The sequence below is a fragment of the Pelodiscus sinensis genome, chromosome 2 (assembly GCF_049634645.1).
Source record: "Pelodiscus sinensis isolate JC-2024 chromosome 2, ASM4963464v1, whole genome shotgun sequence".
Lineage (NCBI taxonomy): Eukaryota > Metazoa > Chordata > Testudines > Trionychidae > Pelodiscus > Pelodiscus sinensis.
Window position 1 is genome coordinate 71,592,797 of NC_134712.1, and position 23,075 is coordinate 71,615,871.

Sequence of the window (23,075 nt, forward strand, 5' to 3'; positions counted from 1 at the left end):
TGAGTATGTATCAATCACTTCATTCTTTACTTGCTGTTGGAAAGAAATTGATTCAATCAAGCTTTGCAGTAATACATTATTGATTTATGCCAAGAAAATGGAATCATAATGAACCATGAGGGCCTTTACATAAAACACTGTAAGGACTCACATATTTGGCCTCAATAAGGATCTGCTAGCATGAATTCCTGCACTATTAGATCCTGATGAGGAACCAGGGGCCAAAGCAAGCAGTACTATTTTGTTAGTCATAAGAAACAGATTTTGGACAAGCTTCTGGATAATTTAGTAACTTTGGGATGCTAGACAAAACACTGTACAACAGGCATCATGCTTCATCTCCCACGTTTCATATACTTCAACTACAAATCCCCGTAGGTTTTTACAATCAAGTCTGTTCTAAATGAAAAAAAAAATAATGTGACTTATACAAAGTCTTAACTCTTCCCCATTCACATCAGCTCAATCTATGTTCTAGAAGCTATTAATTCTTCCAGAGCTAACTACACCTTAACAGAAATTCTCACTAGCCTAGACTACCTCCTTTCCCATTTATGATGGCTTATCCTTCCTACGGCAGATACAGCAATTTATTCTTAAATGCAAAACTAAAATACATGCACTTCTATCCTAAGGTTAAATGTCTTTTAATGAAATTTAGCATCTTACAATACAAAGAAGCTAGCCACAAACCACTGTGAAGAGCTCTGAAGTCCACTCGTTTGGGAATAACTAGTCATTCGTTAGGGGAAGAGAGTGCCTTTTTTAGTCCAATTACTGCTTTACCAGATTTCACAGAGATATGAAAAGACAATAGTGAGAAAGAGAGAACCTTGTGGCTGGTACATTTCCTGTTTCAGACAGGCATATTTTACAACTATAAAACTGTCTACATCAATCCAAGCTTGCTAAAGCTAAACTAACTGTACTGATTTTTTGCCACATGTCCATTACTTCTTGTATATTCAACCAGTGCTCCTATAAGGCCCCGGCAATGACATCTATAGTTAGGACTGCCTCGTATTTTGATATACATTTTACAGTAGAAGCACTGAATGGCTGAAATGTAATGTAATGGTCCATAGTCTCTCAAGATACATCCTTTCAAAAAGGACTGTGCTTCACAGTGTTCCTAAGACAAAAAATAAATGAAAAAGACACTTGCACCACCACACAAAAAAGATCGTGTTATTTTTATACGAATTTAATTGTTGAAATAATGGGTAAAATATGAAATTGAAATGGATACCAAAAATACAACCAGTACATCTTTCTAGCTGTCCTCTTTTCTGTAACTGCATCTAACTGATACTGAACCAACCCCATCTTCAGGGAAGGCACACACACTGTATAGTACACAAACACTTTGTGAAATTCCTAGAATGGAGAGAACCCACACAAAAGGGTCCTGAAAAGCGCAAAGTAAATTATGTGCCTTAATACACTTAAACAATAAAACAAAAATCACATAAAAACAGATACTGGAGAGAAAAGGAAACAAATAGTTCCCCACCCCTTTAGGAACACATTCTTTTTAGTCAGATAGCTTTCTGAGGGGTGGGATTGATTGCCTAGTCTACTTCTCTACTCAGATGGGTGAGAGGAATCCCTGGATAATTGTCTCTCCTATACACAGTAATTGGGTGGTGGGAATCCTTGGATCTTTTACTTACATTTTTAAGGGGAGCAGGGGGACTTTTCCTAAGCCATTTTAAACAAACACAGAGCAATAGGGAAAAGGGAATTACACACACACGCACGCTCTCTTACACACACTCACAAGCACGGGGAGTAGCTATTTCCCCACATATCACATGGATGGCACAGAGCTAGATCCCACAGATCCACGCTACGAGGGGGGCTGCCCTGGGAATTTCACACACATGCCTACCAGAGGCGCCCCCTGGGGACGAGGGGACTTCACACGCACAAGAAGGGGGGATTCCCCTGGCTGGCCGCTTAGCCCCTCACACCCATGTAAGGTGGGGGCAGCACTCACACCCCTCTGCCGCCCGGCGCGTCAATCCCTCCGCTCACACAGCTCTGCACGCTCCCTCCAACATCCCCTCTTGATTGCAACAAAGCCAGAGGGAGGGAGGGTGTCGGCACGGAGCTGGCCGCCCCCTCCGCTCGCCGGGGCCCGCCCGCACCATGCGAACGCAGCACCTACCAGGCGGGCAGCCTCGGCCCAGGTGCGGTCCTTCTTCTTCCTCTTGTCTTTCATGTTTGCATCTCATTGAGATGGTTCTAGGGGGGCGGGGGGAGGGCGGACTGGAACGTGCGGGGGAGGGGGGCCCGGAGGGGCTCCACACAGACAAGGCTGCACGGGCGCAGAGCTCCGGAGCCCCCGGGGCGGGGGGGCGGGGAGGGGGCTGGGCCGGCTCGGGCTCCCGCAGCAGCAGCAGCAGCACAGCTGACAGCTTGAGGGATGCTCCGCTACTCTCACAACAATGCACTATGACGTCACACAGGGGAATGGCGACCGCTCCAAACATCCCGGCCAAGGCGGCCCGCCCTCGCGAGGAAGCCGCGCGCGAGGCCGGAGCGATTCAAAAACCTCGCGAGAGCTGCTAAGGTGGTTGCCCCTTCCCCACAATAGGGGGAAAGAGGAGACTGAGGGGGGGGAAAGAACTACATATCCCAGGGTGCAAGGCGCGGACAGCCAGCGCCCACAGAGCCTGAAGCAGCATTGCCCCATGGGAAATGTAGTCTCCCCTGGGACACAACCCACCGGGAGCTGTTGCCAATAGGCTAGGCAAAGCCCGAGCCGTGCGCGTTCGTCCTGGGAGGGGGCGGGGCGGCGCTGGGGTTATAAATATAAGTGGGGACTGGCACTATGACGTCGTTAAATGTCTATCAGGGATGGTCTAGACAGTACTGGGTCCTGCCATGAGGCCAGTCCTAGTGTTCTATAGTCTATGACAGCGTGGTCATTTCAGCCAGGGGAATGCATATTTGAGCTGGCTCGCTGTGCTTTCTATTATACACATTTTTAAACTCCTACCAAGAGCAATAGCTACACCTTAAAGAATCAGAACAGTGTAGATTAAAAAGGTCAAGTCACGATATTTTGAGTAAAGCAGTTTTCTCTGCTTTCTGTATCCTCAGCCTCCCTTGATGTAGATCCCTGAGATACACTTATATCCACCCACTGTAGCTCGCCTGCTCTTCCAGTATAAGAAACATACCTCCCTTCTATCATCTTATGTTCTGCCTCCCAATGTGTGATGCACCAGTGTTTTGACCTCCTCAGTCAAACACCATCTTTCAACTCATCTGTCCTTTTACAAGCCGGAAACTATTTCACATCTTACCTTGCATAAAATCTTCCCACCATAGTTGATAACCATAATATGTTCGTGTCTTACACTGTTATCCCCACCGTCTCAATAGACCAGCTCCACTATACATTTATTATTCACTTTCCTACCCATATACAGGACAAAACTTAAAAAAAACAACGAATAGTCCTGCAGCACCTTAGAGGCTAACAAAAATGTAGATGGTATCCTGAGCTTTTGTGGGCACAACGCACTTTTTCAGATGAATGGAATTCAAGGGCGTTCAAGTTCCAAATAAATAACAGAGGAGGGGATGGGGAGCGAAAGTAAAGGGAAAAAATGGGAAAAAAATAGTGAATTAAAGAGTTTCCATGCTAAATGAAGTTGATAGAGAGGGTTCTAAGTACTCTTAAGTACCTGGGCAGCCACTTTTCCAGAATAACTTGCCAGCTGTCTACACTGACCGCTTGCTTTTCCGGAAAAGCACTGACGATCTACTGTAAAATTGTCAATGTTTTTCCGGAAAAACTATGCTGCTCCCGTTCGGGCAAAAGTTCTTTTCCGGAAAAACTGTTCTGGAAAAGGGCCAGTGTAGACAGCACAGTAGTCTTTTCCACAAAAAAGCCCCGATCGCGAAAATGACGATCGGGGCTTTTTTCCGGAAAAGCGCATCTACATTGGCCACGGACGCTTTTCCGGAAAAAGTGCTTTTCCGGAAAAGCATCCTGCCAATGTAGACGCGCTTTTTCCGGAAATACTTATAACGGAAAACTGTTCCGTTTTAAGCATTTCCAGAAAAGGGTGCCAGTGTAGACGTAGCCCTGGTGTTTGGCCTTTTATGTCACTGGGATGTGGACTGTAGCAGGTAATCCAGTTAAGGTATTTGTTTAAACCTCTATTTTAGGTATCAAACTTGTAATGAAATTAAGCTGTTTTTGTTACACACAGAAACATATTGGGAACATTTTAACTTGCCCAGGCACTCATTAATGGATCTCAAAGCTTCCATATTATTAGAAGCCAATTTCAAAAACCATCTTGAAAGGGAGGCTGTAGAGCTTAATTTCATTTACAAGTTTGATACCTACAATAGAGGTTTAAACAAATACCTTAATTGGATTACCCACTACAAAACTAACCATTTAACTTGAAAATGTTGTCTTGACATGTTGTAAATATTTTATTTGACCCCAACTACTGGGGGGGAGGGAATTTCAATGAACTAAAAAACGTATTTTCTAGCTGAAACAAATGTGTATGTAAGTAAACAGTCACACCAACAAATAGTCACACCAACAATCATAGACTTTTAACAAACAACTTAAACACAGAGCATTAGAGTCCACCTCTGCTTCTGAGGTTTGAAAGTTTATGATCACATTGAAAATAGAAACTAATATAGTACAATGTCTTCTCATTTTCATGTCAAAAATTACTCAAGCTTTACTCTTGTGGTTAAGACTGTCATCAGAACTCTTTGATAACTTACAGTTGTGTCTGTCTTCTCTCTCTCCATATTAATTATAAAAAGAAAAACAACAATTTAATGTATTTTGAGATTTTCCTGATTCAGAAGACCATATTCAATTTTTACTGGATCTGGTCCATGGTGAACAGTATTGTCCAGGTTTTTCAGCAACACCACTCTCTAGCTGTTCATCTGTTCCAATGCATATCTGTTAAAATAATTGTAAAAAAATACAGGAAAGAAATTAATGAAATAGCAACTGGAAGTGCATCCAAAAACTAAAGTGCATTATAAGTAACACAGATCTTGCGGTTCAGGATTTAGGGTGGTAATCTAGTGAACATAATTAAATTGAGGTATGCTCTTATTTAGAATTCTTCCCAGGAGATTTCACCCTCAATGAGACCCGGACTAGGAGCTTCAGATTCCAAAATAAATGGGAAAAATTGTGCTGATATAACAAGGTATAGCCAAGAATTTACCTGATCATAGTGTTTACTAGATAGCAAGAGCTGTAGTAAAGAATGCAAAACAGTTTTAATTGTTTATAAGCATTCTGGAAAACTTATCTGGCATAACCTGGGTATGGGTCCAGCCCAGGGGTATCATGGGGCCATGCAGGCTGTCCACCAGCTTCTCCCCAGGGCCAGCCCAAGAGTGGCAGGGAATGCACAGGCCACCTACTGCCTTTTCCCCAGGGCTGGCCCAGTGCAGGGAGGAGGGGTTTTCCTCAGGACTGGCCTGCACAGCTGCTCCCTGCGGCAGGCTGGGTTGATAGGGACCATGCTGCCAGTTGGTGGCTGCTCTGTGGGTCCAGGGCACTTGCTGCCCCCCATTGTCACTTGGGAGTGTAACTGTCCCTGCGATCACACCCCTCCCTTTCCATTTGATGTGAAACAATCACATTCCATGCACATCCCATTGTCCCAACAGAATCAAATCCTTACATTGCTTTTAAAGTATGAATAGAGGAAGCTGCATACCAAATTCGAGAGTTTTGCCATTAAACTTCAATGGGACAAGAATTTCTCTCAAGATAAATATTCAGATCTAAGATGTTTGTTTTCAAAAGTGTTGTTGTAATTCACTTTTTCCCTAATGCACAGACACTGATGCAGGATTCTTAGTACTTGTGAGTGGGAGCACTCTCAGCAAGTGATATCACAATTAATGCATGTCAGCCACCACCAGTGTAGAATGGTTCATGCATATTTTGTTTTCATCATCCCAGATCTGTGTTCTCTCAGAAGAGACATGGCTAATTTCTTTGGGAAAGTAGTTCATTTAAAAAATATCAGCAGAAATCAACATATTTGTGTTTCTCTGAAATGATTGGCTAAAAATATAATTAAAATATAACTATTGAGTTTTTTTGAGAGAGTAAACATAATTAACAGATCCCCTTTTATTTAGATTGACAATTTTGCTTGAGGAGAACACAGATAATTTATTTAAACTAATTCCTCATTTAAATTGAGTGCTAATTGCTAAATTGTTTCTTCATAATGTTACCATAGAAAATGTAGATCAGATGCAAATGGAGAGATTGATATTTTTAACTTTAGTTAATTACTCATTTTTCTTTATTAGAAATTAACAGCAGATCATTAAAATGAAAGAGAAAATCTTTCAATAAATAAAGTGTTTTAAAATCTTCAGTATTGATAAAATGTACCTGTCACATGTAAGTGATTACTTCTTGTGTCCTCTGGATTATGTTCAAAATAATATGACTGTCAGGAAGCACACAGGGAAATTATTTTCTTTAAAAAATTAGATGTAGAACAATGCAAAGATTAGATATCTTTCAGTCAGGCAAACCAATGTTACAATCTGACAATAACAGGATATAGGGACATGTGAATAACTGTGATATAATAATTTTTCACTCAGTAAGACATTTATACATTTTTGCTTGTCTTTGATCATGAAATTCTCTTATAGGAAGTTATTATAGAACACACTGTTTCTCTGCCCATTTGATTTAAGTTTAACCATACTATAGATTTATACCAGGTTCCCATCCACCTCATGCCCTCAAAATGCAGAACTCTTGAGATCATCAAGTTATAAGCCCCTGTTCCTATGCTTACTTCCAATTCTTCCTATTTACATTCAGCACTTAAATTATGCATTGATCAAATAAATTAATATCCTAATGACATTGCTGCAGGGTTACAAATTTGACTCTAAGCAGGAGATGCCAAGCATGCTCCTGAAAGAAGATCAGGATAATGGGAGCGTCAGCACCTTTGGAGTGGTCGATGAGAAAGAGGTGATTTTCTGGAGGAGTAGTGCTCTGCAACAACTAAAGAGGAAGCTTCTACCATAATGACCTGTCTATGAATCTTCTCTTTCACTCAGACATTCCCCAGGAGGGAGAACTGTGGGCAAGGGCTCAAGAAAACAACAGGCACTGGCCCTAGATCAGTGGTCACCTACCAGTAGATCAGGATCTACCGGTAGATCTTGGAGCCTCTGACTGGTTTGGCTGGGAGGCTATCAAGTGCCTGCACTTCAGTTGCCTCTCCCCTGTGCTGCCCTGCTGCTCCTGCCCATAGCCGCCCCCAGGGAGCCTGCTTGTTGTGCAGAGTGGGGGAGACAGAGGCAGGGGGCCGTTGATTCCACTCTGTCCCCCTCCTCTGTCCCCCATCATCACAGAGTGAGGAGGGTGGGGTCTTGGCAATGAGGTGGAGCAGGGCCTCGGAGAAGGGGTGGTGCAGGGGTATTTGGGTTTGAAGTAGATCCTGCACTGACTTAAATTCAGAAAGTGATCTTGTGCTTAAAAAGGTTGGAGACCACTGCCCTAGACTGTGGGGGTTTGGAATTAAAGACTCTAAACTCACTATGACCATACTCCACACTGAGATGCAATGGTGGAAAGAGGTAAACCATGGGAAGGTGAACAAGTTGTCTGGCTGAACTTAGGTTGGTGTGCATCACTTCGCTTTTGGGACCCACAAGGAGGAGCTGGTAAAGAGTATCTGCCTTGGTACTATCATGTCCCTGGCCAAAGGAGAGCAGAGTTAGGAATTACCAACAAACATACCAGTCTGGCTGACTTCTCCCAGAGGTCAGGGACACCTAGAACTAATAGAGACTGGAGTAGGAGACCTGGACTACTTGGCACGTAGACTGAACAAAACACCCTGGTACAGGCTTGTCTTCAGGGCAAGTCATGAGCCATAAATTAAATCTAGAGAGAACTTTGAAGTAGTACTGTAGTACACTAAGCCACACACTGTGATTTTCACTGTTCTGTAGGGATGTTACTGTATGGCAAGCTAGTGCACTGTAGATTTACACTCTTGTCTGCCATACAATGATTTACCATATAGACAAGCCCTCACTCATGCCACGGTTCCTTTTGACAAGATGATACTAATGACTAGACCTGGGCAGGATTCTTTTCACAAAATATTTATCCATAAAATAATCCGATTTGTCCAGAACTGAAACTTTTTTCAGGAAGCGGTCAGTTCTGATGAATTTTCCATTTTGGAAAAGCTGAAATTTTGTTTGTAGTGGTCAGAAGTCTCATTTTGACATTTTCAAAATTAAATTTTCTATTAGAATTTTGAAAATTGAAATTTGCTTTTAATATTGTAATTAAAAAGGTCGTAATCTAAATAAATTCAAAATTTAATATTTCAGAATTTTCAAAAATAAGTTATCTATGTTATAGTAACTGGTTCTTTGAGATATTCTATCCATGGGGAGCCCACTCATTGTATGATTATCCCTCTTGCACAAGAGTTCAGAAGCTTCAAAAACTTTGTCCAGTAGGAGAGATACATGTGACTTTTATTTCCTTGCACCAACACCCCAAAGATTCAAAGGACAGCACAACTTCACTTACCTTCTCTGTTCCTTCTTGTCACTAAGGGTATGTTTACACTAGCGCCCTAGTTCTAACTAGGATGGCTAATGTAGGCATTCGAACTTGCAAATGAAACCCGGGATTTAAATATCCCGGGCTTCATTTGCATGTTCCCGGGCGGGCTCCATTTTTAAATCCCCTTAGTTCAAACTGACTGCCCACGGCTACACGCGGCAGTCAGAAGTTAATCCAAACTAAGTTCTTAGTTCAGATTAACTGTTACTCCTCCTGCAATGAGGTGTAACAGTTAATCCTAACTAAGGACTTAGTTTGGATTAACTTCTGACTGCCGCGTGTAGCCACGGGCAGTTAGTTTGAACTAAGGGGATTTAAAAATGGTGCCCGCCTGGGAACATGCAAATGAAACCCTAGATATGTAAATCCTGGGCATCATTTGCAAGTTCAAATGCCTACATTTGCCACCATAGTTCGAACTTGGGGACTAGTGTAGACATACCCTCAGTGTCTCAAAGAGTCTCTGAGCTGTGGGAGTGAATGGTGGGTTGTGGCATCTCCATGCACAGAACATATAGAAAACCATCTATAAGGTAAATAACTCTTCTTTCTTTTTCATGTTCTTGTGTCCCCCACAGTAATTAACAAGCAATTTGGTGATTCAACTGCTGGGTGCTAAAATCTCATTTAAATAGAGACTGTAGGACTGTTCTTCCCACTTTTGCATCTGCTCTGGAGGCTGATAATAAGGAATAGTGATTGACAATAGGCATTGAAGACCAAGTTGCTGTTCTGCATATTTCAGCAATTGGTATCCTGCTGAAGCATGCTGCTGATCAGGCCCGCCAATTGGGAGGGCCAAAAGGGGGCAGTTGCCCCAAGGCCTGATAATCCTAAAGAGACTAGGGCTCTCAGCTGCTGCTGCTGCTGCAGCAGCAGGAGTCCTGGACCCTTTAAATTGCCGCTGGAGTGCCGTGCCATGTGCACCATGCTGTGCTGGGGGCTGGAGAAGGAGCAGTAGACCACACTCTGAAGGGGGTAGAGGGCTGGTTATTTCCAGTCTTGTCCCTTCTGCCCAAGACTCTGCTCCTTCCAGGAGTGCAGAGCCAACCCCCACATTTTGCCCAGGGCCCTGTGGAGAGTGTTAGCTCCCCTGGTGCTGAAAATCAGCGGCAGAACGGCTCCTGTGCAAGAGAGGGTTTTTGCGCAAGAAGGAGCAGTGTAGACATCTCCTTCTTGAGCAAAAACCCCTTCTGCAAAAATGGCAGCTCATTAGGTATTCAAATGAGGCACATAGATATTCATCGCTGCGCCTCATTTGCACATCTTGAGCAACAATGCGCAGTGTAGACGTAGCTCAAAGGTCTTGGGGAAATAAACACTTGGTTAATGTGAAGTTCTGGAATGTTCTTTGAGGTAAATTTGGGGTGTGATCACAGTTTGTGTAGAAAACTGTGCATGGAGGATTGGACATAAGTCTTGTATCTCACTCAATCTTTGCACAGAAGTGATAGTTATCAGAAATGGCCCTTTAATTGATAAAGGGGGGAGAAAGCAAGGTGAGAAGCTAAAAAAGAGGTTCCATTAGTGACTAGAGAACTTAGTTCCAATTACATGAAGTTGGCATATCCCTAACTGGTGGAAAGGTTTGCAACAACCTTAAAGCAATCTTGTGACTGTAGGATGGGAAATTACTGAAGGATCTTGAACAGGAGGAAGAAAGTCTAGATGAATCTTGGTCAAACTAAACAAGAATACTGAATGATTAAATTGTAGTAAACAATTCAGAATGAATAGAACACATGGGAGAGCGTGTGGGAGAGCAGGCTGTTTCATCTTCACACACAAGGAAAAACATTTTCAGTTAGCAGTGTATTTTTCCTGGTGGATAGCTTTCTATATTCATAATAAATCCCTGGACTTTGACTGGATATTTTCTATCTGTGGAAATTAATCAATGAGCCTCTATGCCATGAGGTGAAGAGACTTTAGATACAGACAGAACATGTTGCCAGAACTGAGAGATTGTCTAGCAAAAGAGGGAGTTATTGAATGGAGAGATGAAGCTGGTCAGGATACCATAATTTATAAGGCTTTTCTGGAGCCATTGACATCACCTCAGCCCAGTCTCAAGTTCCTTAGCACCTTAGGGATTAGGGGGAAAGAAGGAAATTCATATAGCAGATGGTTCCACCAAGGGATTAGAAATACAGCTGCTAGAGCACTTTGATTCCAATCTCCTTGAAAGTCAAACAGGGAACAATCTTTTGTCCTTAGTTGCAAAAAGCTATTTTTGAGACTCCTCAGGTTTGAAATATTTTTGTTGTACTGTATCCTTTAGGGATTGTTCATGAGAAGATGATACTGTCCTGCTTAGGTGGCCTACTAATCCATTGGATTCCCCCAGTACATGCAGGACTGTCCGATCTATGTTGTGATTGAGGCACTACTCCCAGGACAATATGACCTTTTGATAGAGAGGATTGATTTTGTTCCCTTCTGTTGATTTATATAATACGTCACTCAAAAGTCTATCAATTTCTACTGTATGGGTCTTTATCAGAGGAAGAAATGATTTGTAGGACAAGTAAATTGCTCTCAGTTGCAATATTTTTATGCAATCTGAATAATGAGCAGTAGTCCATAAATTTGAAATCAACCCAGATGTGCTCCCTGCCAGAGGTAAGGCCAGATGAGATCAATTTCTAGCCTGCTACTCTCTTAACTTTACTGGTAGGCAATAGACTCAGCTGGATTGACCTGGAACTGTTTGATTAGCAGCAGGATCAGTAATCAGTTATAAACCCAGCAGCAACAGTAGAACACTGCTCAAAAAACATGCAAGCCTATGGATTCTCTTCTTTTTTGTGCTTCCCTCATTTCTAGCCCTGCTCCAGTCTTTTTTAAGTCCTATCTCAGCCTCATTCCTGCCTCAGAACCAGTCCCGCTCTTGCCTTCTCTCACTTCAGTAACCTGGTTCTAACCCTCTGGCTTTGACTCTGTCTCAACCCAGTTGCTGCTGGGTTTATAAAACAGATTGTTGATTGTGCAGCCCATCAGGCAGTATGATTAAACACTTGAGGTTCAGTAGAGCGGCCAAACACAAAGACTGTGCACTGAACATGTAGTATTTAGAAATGAAAAAACTTCTTGAATGAATGATATATCACCACATGAAAGTATGCATTTTGCAAGCTGAAGGTACTCAACAAGCTGATGAATGCAAAGATCGCTATGCTGAACATTCATGTAGGTGTTGAAGAGCTTGAGATCTGGTACCAGCCACTAACCCCCTTTCCTTTTTGCTATAAAAATATGGGAGATACAATCTTTTCCCTTTGAAAGGTAAGTTCAGCAAAAGCAGTCTCACTAATTTCAATAGTGAGAGTACTTCTTGATGCATGAGGCTTGTGAGATTGGTCCTGAAGGGGGATTGGTGGGGAGGTTGGGGCAATGTTAATCAATTTCTGGATTGAACAGATCCTTTCCATTGAAAGGTAAACGTAGTGCAAGATTTTGACCTTTCTTAGGTAGTCCTAATGCAGATAATCATAAGTCTCTTTTCTCAGGGAAACTCCTGTGGTAATTGAAGTAGCTCTTAGTCCCTATACACGTTAGTGCTGCCTGAAGTGAGGTGTTTGATGTCTTATGGCCAACCAAATCCAATTTCTTTTAGTTCTTACAGAGTAGAGTTGGTTGGGACATTCATTCATTCCTATAATCAAAGGAGGTGATGGTGATGTGTATGGTAGTCCAGTGACATTTTCATGTTAGCCACCTGGCTTACCCTGAAGATTACTTGGATTAGCTGAGAGAAGAGAATAGTCATTTCACCTTGAAAAGTCTCTGGTAATATGTATTATCTGTTTTACCCTTTGTCGTGTACTGGAATACCCCAAAATAGCTATCTTGCGTCTTCACAGCAAGCCCATTATTTCAGGCTCGCTATTCCAATGTCCCTGTAAACCTCATTTTATAAGGAGTAAGGGATGTTTTGGAATAGTGCTTTATTTCAAAATCTGGTGCTGTGTAGACAGTGCCAAGTGACGAAATAAGCTATTTTGAAATATCATTGAAATAAGATATGCAATCTGCGTAGGTCAAATAGTGTATCTTATTTCAAGTTAGGCTGTGTCTAGACTGGCAAGTTTTTCCGCAAAATCATCTGATTTTGTGGAAAAACTTGCCAGCTGTCTACACTGGCTGCTTGAATTTCCAGAAAAGCACTGACGATCTCATGTAAGATCGTCAGTGCTTTTCTGGAAATACTATGCTGCTCCTGTTCGGGCAAAAGTCTTTTTCCGAAAGACTTTTGCGCAAAAGGGCCAGTGTAAACAGCACAGTACTGTTTTCCGCAAAAAAGTCCCGATCGCAAAAATGGCGATTGGGGCTTTTTTGTGGAAAACCGCGTCTAGATTGGCCACGGACGCTTTTCCGCAAAAAGTGCTTTTGCGGAAAAGCATCCTGGCAATCTAGACGTGCTTTTCCGAAAATGCTTTTAACGGAAAACTTTTCCGTTAAAAGCATTTTCGGAAAATCATGCCAGTGTAGACGTAGCCTTAGGGTGCAGTGTTGATGTACCCTCTGAGTATTTTTCCCAGACCTGAAGAATAGTTCTGTGTAAGATCAAAAGCTTGTCTCTCTCACTGACAGAAGTGGGTTCAATAAAAAAATATACCTCACCCACCTTGTCTGTCTAACAAAAGACAGGGAGGGGGAATTAGCTCAAATGGTAGAGTGCTTGCTTAGCATATGAGAGGTAGTAGAATTGATGCCCGCATTTTCCACTAAATACTTTTTAAAGAGCAGGTTGGATAAACATCTATCAGGGATGTCTAGATGATGCTTGGTCCTGCTGTGAGGGCAGGGGGATTTAGGGTTGACCACTCAGGATCCTTTCTAGTCCTAATATTCTATAATTTTATGAAATTATCCCTAAAGGAGATGGCTGGAATAGAACCTGGTACCTCACTTTTGAGGGGGAAAGGATCAGTGCCTTTCCTGTTTATCATCAGTTACCTTATCAGGAGGAAGTACTCTCAATTCCAAAATTGCTGATCTCCAAAAATCTCTGAGCCAGGACTGAGGAAGCAGTCTGTAAGCATTGTGGAGCCATGTTTGTCAGTTTTCGGTTATAATGAGACTGTTGCCACAGTATCATCTAAGCCCACGTTGAAGGATTTTTTTGAAGTTTAGGTTCATTACAGAGGCAGATCTCTCTAGTACCACATTCCTTTGGTGAGCAGACATGCCTACCGTCAGCTGCTTGATCTGTGGGATTCTGCTCTCATGGTACCAGGAAAGCTGTCCACTTCCAGACTGAAGACTTAACAGATCAGACTTAGCTCCATATTCAATAGGGATAAAAAAGGTTATTCACCTTGTACCACACCAGAAGTTCTTTGAGATATGTCCCCGTGTGGGTGCTCAACTTCAGGTGAGTCATGGTGCTGTTGGTTGAATATTTATAATAGCAGTGTCCACATGGTCACACGTGCATGGTAGGCATTTTACAATGCTATTGGTGCCATGTCTAGCATGCACTCAACTTGATCCCTCAAGTTCCTTCTCTACTGCAGAGTCCTTCCTGCAAACTCCAAAGTACAGAAAAGGATAGGTAGTGGGGGCTGGACTCAATGACCTCCTGAGGTCTCCTCCAGCCCTATGATTCTATGGAGCACCCATAGAGACACCCATCTCCAAGAACCCCAGTTACCCAACTTGTGCAGTAACTTTCTCTTCTTGGAGTAAATCAGTAAATGTGTAAACAGAGGCCCAAGTGGCTGCTCTACAAATTTCTAATATAGGTACATTGCTTTGGAATGCTGTGGAGGTTGACACTGAACATATGGAATGACCTTTGATATGTGCAGGAGGATCCATATTCCAAATATGATAGCATTGTAGAATGCATGTGGACCTCCATTTAGAAAGCCTCTGACTGGAAATTGCGCATTCTTTTGAATGCTCAGTAGTAGACATGAAAAGTCTAGGACATTTTCAAAAAGGTTTTGTTGTTTCCAAGTAAAAGGCTAAAGTATGTCTAATATATGCAAGATAGTTTCTGTTGGAGTCCTGGGTGGCTTGTGATAGAAAGTATGAAGATGAATATTTTGGTTCATGTGAAATGATATTACCTTCTGTAGAAATTTTGGGTGTGGTTGTAGTGAGAGAGATGTCTATCTAGCTTGCTCTTAAATATCTCCAGTGTTAAAGATTCCACAACCTTCCTAGGCAATTTATTCGCGTGCTTAACCACCCTGACAGGAAGTTTTTCCTAATCACCAACCTAAACTTCCCTTGCTGCAATTTAAGCCCATTGCTTCTTGTGCTATCCTCATTGGTCAAGGAGAACAATTTTTCTCCGTCCTCCCTGTAACACCCTTGTGGGTAAGTGAAAACTGCTATCATGTCTCCTTTCAGTCTTCTCTTTTGTAAACTAAAGAAGCCCGATTCTTTCAGTCGTCCCTAATAGCTCATATTTTCTAAGACCTTTAATCATTTTTGTTGCTTTTCTTTGAACCATCTCCAATGTCTACACATCTTTCTTGAAATGTGGTGCCCAGAACTGGACACAATATTCCAACTGACGCCTCATCAGTGCAGAGCAGAGTAGAAGAATTACTTCGCTTGTCCTGCTCACAACGCTACTGTTAATGCATCCCAGAATCATGTTTGCTTTTTTTTGCAATAGTGTCACATTGTTGACTCATATTTAGCTTGTGATCCACTATGACCCCTTCCTTGTGGTCCACTATGACCGACTTTCTTCCTTCCTAGACAGTTGTTTCCTATTCTTTATGGCTACGTCTACACTGGCCCCTTTTCCGGAAGGGGCATGTAAATTTCATGAGTCGTCGTAGGGAAATCCGCGGGGGATTTAAATATCCCCTGCGGCATTTAAATAAAAATGTCCGCCGCTTTTTTCCGGCTTTTAAAAAAGCCGGAAAAGAGCGTCTACACTGGCCCCGATCCTCCGGAAAAAGCGCCCTTTTCCGGAGGCTCTTATTCCTACTTTGAAGTAGGAATAAGAGCCTGACTTTGAAGTAGGAATAAGAGCCTCCGGAAAAGGGCGCTTTTTCCGGAGGATCGGGGCCAGTGTAGACGCTCTTTTCCGGCTTTTTTAAAAGCCGGAAAAAAGCGGCGGACATTTTTATTTAAATGCCGCGGGGGATATTTAAATCCCCCGCGGATTTCCCTATGACGACTCATGAAATTTACATGCCCCTTCCGGAAAAGGGGCCAGTGTAGACGTAGCCTTCGCGTGAAACTGACTGTTCCTAAGTGGAGTACTTTTTAAGTATGAACAGTTTGTGTAACTTCCAAATGTTGAGTCAGTTAGTTCTCTATTATTTAAATGATACACTGTAATAACTTTTGAATTAATTTACATTTGATGCAGTGTTTTTACAAACATGTCCTAATGTGGTTTTACACCAAGAGATTCTTAACTATAAAAAGGATAACTGCCAGATATTGAAAATTTTAACATCCATATATAAAATTAGACGTGCAAAATCCTATCTGCATTTCTAATTATCAGTACTGTAATGGATAACAACTAAATGTCTATGTAAAATGTGTAGTGTACTGGTTTTGGTCAAATGTACATTAACTTATAAAACAAAAATTGTCAAACCTTCTTAAATAACTGGCACTTTCTGTACATGGTCAGCAATGATTAAAAACAACCATGGAAAAATAATAATTTATATTGTGGAGTATATTCTGGTACTTACTGACTTGGTAAAGGGTCCCACATTTCCACTTCTCTTTTGCTCTTTGCTGTACATATATTTCCATTGGAGAATGTAGGTAATTGGTAAAATCATTCATGAACAAGACAGATATATAAAGCAAAAAATAGTCTGAAGTAATTTCTTCTACAATGGTATGAGAACATTTAGAATGCTTTGCCAAAATATGTTTTATATATAGTTCTCAGCAACCAGACGCTCTTGTATCAAAATATGCTATAAGCAAAAATTTCACACGGTTTTTGTATTCAATAATCTGACAGCAATAATGTGAACTAGTAATAAATACTTTTTCCCACTGAAAATAAATTTTATCAAGAGAACTACTTGAATTTTAAACTAGATTTAACCAGATTAAACATTAATTTAGATGTTATGATAGAGATCTCTGATATTCAGAAAAATAATCTCTCTCTTTATTGGATTTTTTCTCACTTTTCCTTGGAGGGATATTTTAATAAGAGTTCAGTCTATAATGTATAATCAAGGATATATGTGCACCTCTGCCATGAGTGCTTGTATTGTAGTTGTGCATATGTCAGTATTCATTTGATTAAAAAAACACCTTTGTGCTATCTATCTGAAATGCTGATGGTCTGAAGACAAGATTGCTTTCTTATAAAACAGTAAAAAGTGAGATCTTTAATCTGCTTTTCTATTCTGAACTTCATCAGAGATATAATATTTTTAGACGAGAGACCCTCTACAAAGAAAGTTTTTAATAGCACTTCAAAAAGAGAAGATTCTTTAGAATTCTTTAGAAAAAATTTACGAAATTGTTTGTTCTCTCTATCCTGTCTCAGTATGTTCACAATGATAACACCAAATTTTTATTTCAACCTTATAGTAAAGAAATAAAAATTAAAATGTTATTTGTTTACCATCTGTTTGGGCTTAAGAACTGGTCTACACTAGGGCTACATCTAGACTGGCATGATTTTCCACAAATGCTTTTAACGGAAAAGTTTTTCCGTTAAAAGCATTTGTGGAAAAGAGTGTCTAGATTGGCACAGACACTTTTGCGCAAAAGCACTTTTTGCAGAAAAGCGTCTGTGCCAATCTAGACGTGGTTTTGTGCAAGAAAGCCCCGATCACCATTTTCATGATCGGGGTTTTTGCGCAAAACAATACCGCATTGTCTACACTGGTCCTCTTGCGCAAAAGCATTTGCTCAAGAGGGCTTTTGCCCGAGTGGGAGCAGCATAGCATTTCCGCAAGAACACTGACAATCTTACATGAGATTGTCAGTGTTCTTGCGGAAATTCAAGCAGCCAGTGTAGATAGCTGGCAAGTTTTTCCGCAAAAGCACCTCCTTTTGCGGAAAAACTTGCCAGTCTAGATGCAGCCTAGGAGTTTAGGTTGAGCTTAACTACATTAGCTCAATTCTTCTAAATAATGAGTTCACTATCAACCCCATTCTGTTGACTTTAAGGTCTATTAAAGTTGATTTCAGTACTCCTGCTTTTCACAAGAAGTAACAATAAATTCAACCTTGCATGGTCGACTTTAGAGTAGTGCATATGCAGCACTGAGAAAGTCGAGGTTCTTGGCATCTGAGAGGTGTTCCACAGTGCTCTGCTGTGACCATACTGGACAGGACTTTCAACTCTGCTGCTCTCCAGCTGCAAAGGAAAAGCCCCGGGAAAATTTGAATTTCATTTCCTGTGTGGCTAGTGTAGCAAGCAGACCTCAGAGCAGACAGCACACCTCAGCCACACACCTGACCCTGAATGCCCAGGGTCACAAATGAGCACCAACATGGAGCATGCAGGAGATTCTGGACCTCATTGTTGTGTGGAGAGAGGAATCAGTTCAAGCAGAACTATGAAGCAACAAAAGAAACACTGGTATTTATGCCAAGATGGCACAGGGCATGGTGGAGAAAGGATGTGCCAGGGAAGTCCAGCAGTGCCACGTGACAATAAAGAAGCTGAGGCAGTTTGTACCAGAAGACAAAAGAGGCAAACAGACAGTCTGAGTCAGCACCACAAACATGCTGCTTCTATGAGCAGATGCATGGATTCTAGGGGGTGGAACTTGCCAGTTTCCCAAGCTAGTCCGTGGATTCCTCCCAAGACGCTCCTTTGGCAACCTCAGGCAGCAGCATGAAGGACAGTGTAGATGAAGAAGAGGAGAAGAATGGTCAGCAGGCCAGTGGAGCATCTGATCTCACAGATAGCCAGGACCTTTTTATAACTGTGGAGACAATTCCCTCCTCCCAGGACTTCTTGCCAAGCCCTGAGGGCGGAGAGGGCACTGCTGGTGAGTTCACATTTTTAAGACATGCTACAAGTGGGTTAGAGGCAACTGGGTGTGATCTGTGGTGGCCACTCTGCCTACACCGCGGAAGCTCCCTGGAACAGTTTGTTACATGTCTGAAGATGGAGTCCAGACCCCTCCTACCCGCAGGCACCTGTGGGAAGGGAAAGTCGCACTCTCCCAACAAATGGGGGGTGATGAACACACAGGTGTTGAATGAGCCCTTACCTGCTTTGCTGCCACACTTTTGACCCCATTGTAGATGCTTGCCTCTCTGCGTGTGCTACTATTTGCAAGCACCATGTCACATACACTTTCAAAATGGAAGTGAAAGAGCAAGCCCAATATTGTTCCTTGCTATGCCTGCCACCAAAATGAGCCCAGCTGTTCTCTGAAGATCTCTGGTGTGTCCCTGCTGCATAGTATACAATTAAAAGCATAATTGTGGACTTGTACTTAACACATCCCTATTGTTTATGGACAGACCTTTGTTTATGCTAAGAGATTAGGTTTTATACTCCACAATGTAGCTCCTGTGAAGTCTGCTTTTCATTTTTCATTACAGCTGGTGCAACATCAACCTGCTGCACACATACCCGGCTCCAGCTCCTCAAGATGTTTGACTATAACAGATCTGAAGGTGACAACACACTAGAGATAACATGTTCAATGAACAAATGCAATCCACCCATAAGTGGAGAAAAATGCTGCTGCAGAAGATGCGAGCTTAGTATGAAGGCAGGAGAGCATGCAGGGAATGCAAAGAGAAGACATAGGACAATGTCTTGATGATCATGGTGGAGCTGACAATGCACATGGTGGACTCACAAAATAGCCAGATCACAAGTTCCTCCTCCAGCCTATGTGGACCCACATTCACTCCTCACCAAGTCCCATTGCCTCCTCTCACAGGGGCCCTAGAACACAGGGAGAAGAAGTCAAGGGCAGCCTCACACTCAACACCCTGGGATGTGTCCCGGAACAGAAGCCTGCCTTCCTCACACCTGTCTGATTGCTAAACAGGGGGATTGTTGCTTTCCTTTTTCTCCTTCCCTGCTTGCAAAGCTCCCACTTGAATTTTTCTGTCCCTGCTTCCATGTGTTCCTTAAATAAAAACGCATGATTTCTCAACAACAGTATCTTTATTGCTTGTGTTGAATGGAGCGGACAGGGGCTGCAGGGTTTACAGGCAAGCACAAAAGAAACCATACATTAATCTACTTATTTGTATATGCATTTTTAATATTTCTCCACACAGGTGTTTCTTGGGCAACAACAATGGATCAAATCCTCAACTCATATGAATTGGCATAGCTCCATTGACTTCATCTACATACTTAGACTCATTTTGACTTTTGCTTTACGTTAAAGGCTCAGAACTTGCAATATACCTTTATATGGGTAGAAGGTTACCCATGGTTTTGTAAGTAATTTTTCCTTGGGCATATGTGGATAGATTTCATATCTATTATTTGCTTGGTTGCTATTGACTATTTTATGTTACTTTGTATACAGCAATAGTTCTCAACTTGTGGGATGCTTGTGGACCCATCAGTACATACTGCAAGTCTATGTGACATCTTCAGGGCCATATAGGTAGTGTATATATTGTCAATGCAGCCCACATAACACAAGGATCGTGGGACAAGGTCGAATTAAGATACACAACTTCAGCTATGTTCATTGTGTAGCTGAAGTCAAAGAACCTTCACTCAACTTTGGGCACTGTCCACACTGCAGGAAGTCAAAGCGAGAACACTCTCCCTTTGACTTCCCTTTCTCCTCTTGAAAACAGGACTACCAGCATCAACTGCAGTGCCCCTAACAGTTCAAATTAGCTGTCTTCACTAGATCTAATTAGAACCCTGGAAGATAGACAGCAGCAGCTTTCGATCGTTCTGAGTGTAAACATACCCATAGAGATCTGCATGATCAGCCAACCATAACAAAGAGGTTGAGAATCACTGGTATATAGTATGTTTCTGATATATTTCTGTGTATTGTCTTCACAAACCTCAACTTGTTTCTGTTTTGTAAGGTTTTTTTAAAAAATTCAGAATAGTTTGTGTCATTTATAGCCTCGTCATAAGAATTTACTTCTAATGACTCATCATGGAAGGAAAATGTCTGTCATTATATCATATGTTCTGACATCATTTGGTCTTCATATGTTTCTCAGATGCCCACTACAATACAGTATGACTTGTCTACTATAAGTTCTATTTTTCTTTATTAACAATTCATTTTAGGCTTACAGAAAGCAACAAAAAATCATTAGCAATAAAGGGGTATGCAGCAACCATACAGAATGGCTATTATAGGTATTTCAAAAGAAGTATCATTTTCACTATTATATAGGCTGTCTAAATATGTCTCTGCTGGACATCTATTCCATAAAATCTGTCTATTACATTTTATGACAGAATATACTACCATCTTAATGTATGGATGAGAGTGTAGGCAGCGAAGACACTATGTCTGAAGATCAAATTTCCTTGTGTTGAGAGATGAAATACTAGTCAGGGACATTACAACTGCTGTCTTTCCTAAGTACTTCCATACTGCTATTGTGTATTAGCTTTCACGAAAAGTTAAGAAAGGCTTCTTCAACACTGTAAAATGGAGTTTTAATGGTGTTTAATCAGGTTTAATGATTTTTTAAAATCTGTACTGAACGCCACTACAGAACTGACAAAACCACTTTGGAGCACAGATTAATTTGATTAGGTTTCAAGAGAAAAATTCTATTTGAAGCCTACTACAATATTTTATTTAAAAAATTTGCTATATAGGGTTCTTTAGGAATCAAAGACTTTTTAGTTTACTCTGGCTGCCTAATAGCCCAATAAATCCTTATAGCAACTGCTAAAATATGCTTGTTTTTTCTTCAATCTATCCTCCTATATGGAGGGCTGTAAGGTAGGTGTGGTATAGAAGCCATTTCAATAGCCCTAAACCCCTGACAGAGGAATTCCTAGATAGCTGTTTAAGCTGGATTTGCATCTATTTTGCACTAACTGATTTGTGGAAAGGAGACTTTGGTAGGTGAATCTTGTTTGATTTGTATTTTTCTGTGCCGTTGCTAAGAGAACATAATTGTATTCTAAAAAATGTATATCAAAACATTGGTGCTGGAATTAGAGGTGCTAGAGGTGCTGTAGCATCCTTAGCTTCAAGTTATTTCCATTGTACACCAGATTTATTGTTTCATTCCATGGCTGTTAGGACCCCCATTACAAAAATTGCTCCAGCACCCCATATCAAAACAAACAGCTCTTTTGCTTTTGTTTATTGAGGCAGGAGGGATGCTTCAAGACTGCTTTTCATTCACACTATTATTGCTGAAAGGGAAAAATCCTATTTTTCTTAGTACATCGTGAAGAAGTGTTTATAAGTTCCAGACAGTTACACTTGTGCACCAATGTAATTGAGAACATAAATTTGGCCTGCCACTATTATTGGTGATCATATGAAAGAAAGAATAAAATTAAGAGTGTTTTTAGACATTCCACAGAGATTTCAACAATCTACACCCCACCATCAACCTCAGCCTGGATCATTCCACACGGGAGATCCATTTCCTGGACACCACAGTACAAATCAACAATGGAAAATTAGACACCACCCTCTACAGAAAACCCACTGACTCAGGGTATGTCTACACTACTCTCCTAATTCGAACTAGGAGGGTAATATAGGCATACCGCACTTGCAAATGAAGCCCGGGATTTGAATTTCCCGGGCTTCATTTGCAAAAGCCGGGCGCCGCCATTTTTAAATCCTGGCTAGTTCGAACCCCGTGCCGCACGGCTACACGCGGCACGGAGTAGCTAGTTTGGATTAGTCTTCTAATCCTAACTAGCTGTACTCCTCATGGACTGAGGAGTACAGCTAGTTCGGATTAGGAAGCCTAATCTGAACTAGCTATTCCGTGCCGCGTGTAGCAGCGCGGCACGGGGTTCGAACTAGCCGGGATTTAAAAATGGCGGTGCCCGGCTTATGCAAATGAAGCCTGGGAAATTCAAATCCCGGGCTTCATTTGCAAGTGCGGTATGCCTACATTACCCCGCTAGTTCGAACTAGCGGGGTAGTGTAGACATACCCTCATACAGTTACCTACATGCTTCCAGCTCCCATCCAGCACACACCATACGATCCATCATCTATAGCCAAGCCCTTCGATACAACCGCATCTGCTCTAATGCCACTGACAGAGACCAGAAACTTCACGATCTCTACCAAGCATTTATAAACCTCAACTATCCATCCGGAGAAATAAAAAAGCAAATTGAAAGAGCCAAACGAATACCTAGAAACCATCTACTACAAGATAGACCCAAGAAAACCAACAATGAACACCACTTGTCATCACCTACAGCTCCCAACTTAAACCTGTCCAACACATTATCAATAAATTACAGCCTATACTGGAACAGGACACTAAACTCCAAGAAGCTCTGGGAGACAGACCCATA

The 23,075-nt window shown here is 41.7% G+C and overlaps 1 protein-coding gene and 1 long non-coding RNA gene across 6 annotated transcripts in view; one reads left to right on the top strand and one right to left on the bottom strand.

Moving 5' to 3' along the window:
• Window positions 1-2,455, bottom strand: part of ASXL3 (ASXL transcriptional regulator 3) — a 160,929-nt gene extending 158,474 nt beyond the window's left edge. For 2 of the 3 annotated variants that reach the window (XM_025180832.2, XM_075920751.1), the window contains exon 1: window positions 2,171-2,405. Coding sequence is in view for 1 of the 3 variants with exons in the window: in XM_025180831.2 (XP_025036616.2) it covers window positions 2,171-2,224 (54 nt within the window). In the remaining 2 variants the exon portion in view is untranslated. Of the gene's footprint in view, window positions 1-2,170 lie in introns of all 3 variants that reach the window. The other variant, XM_025180831.2, reaches the window with a different exon arrangement.
• LOC142827088 (uncharacterized) lies at window positions 1,914-19,723 on the top strand. 3 transcript variants are annotated; one of them, XR_012901490.1, is made up of 3 exons: window positions 1,914-2,192; window positions 5,122-5,213; window positions 19,166-19,723. It is a non-coding gene; the product is annotated as an uncharacterized LOC142827088 (long non-coding RNA). The 3 variants fall into 3 exon arrangements; XR_012901489.1 differs by lacking the exon at window positions 1,914-2,192 and adding an exon at window positions 2,469-2,575; XR_012901491.1 differs by lacking the exons at window positions 1,914-2,192; window positions 19,166-19,723 and adding exons at window positions 2,469-2,575; window positions 6,947-7,160.
• Window positions 19,724-23,075: the final 3,352 nt, after the last annotated feature.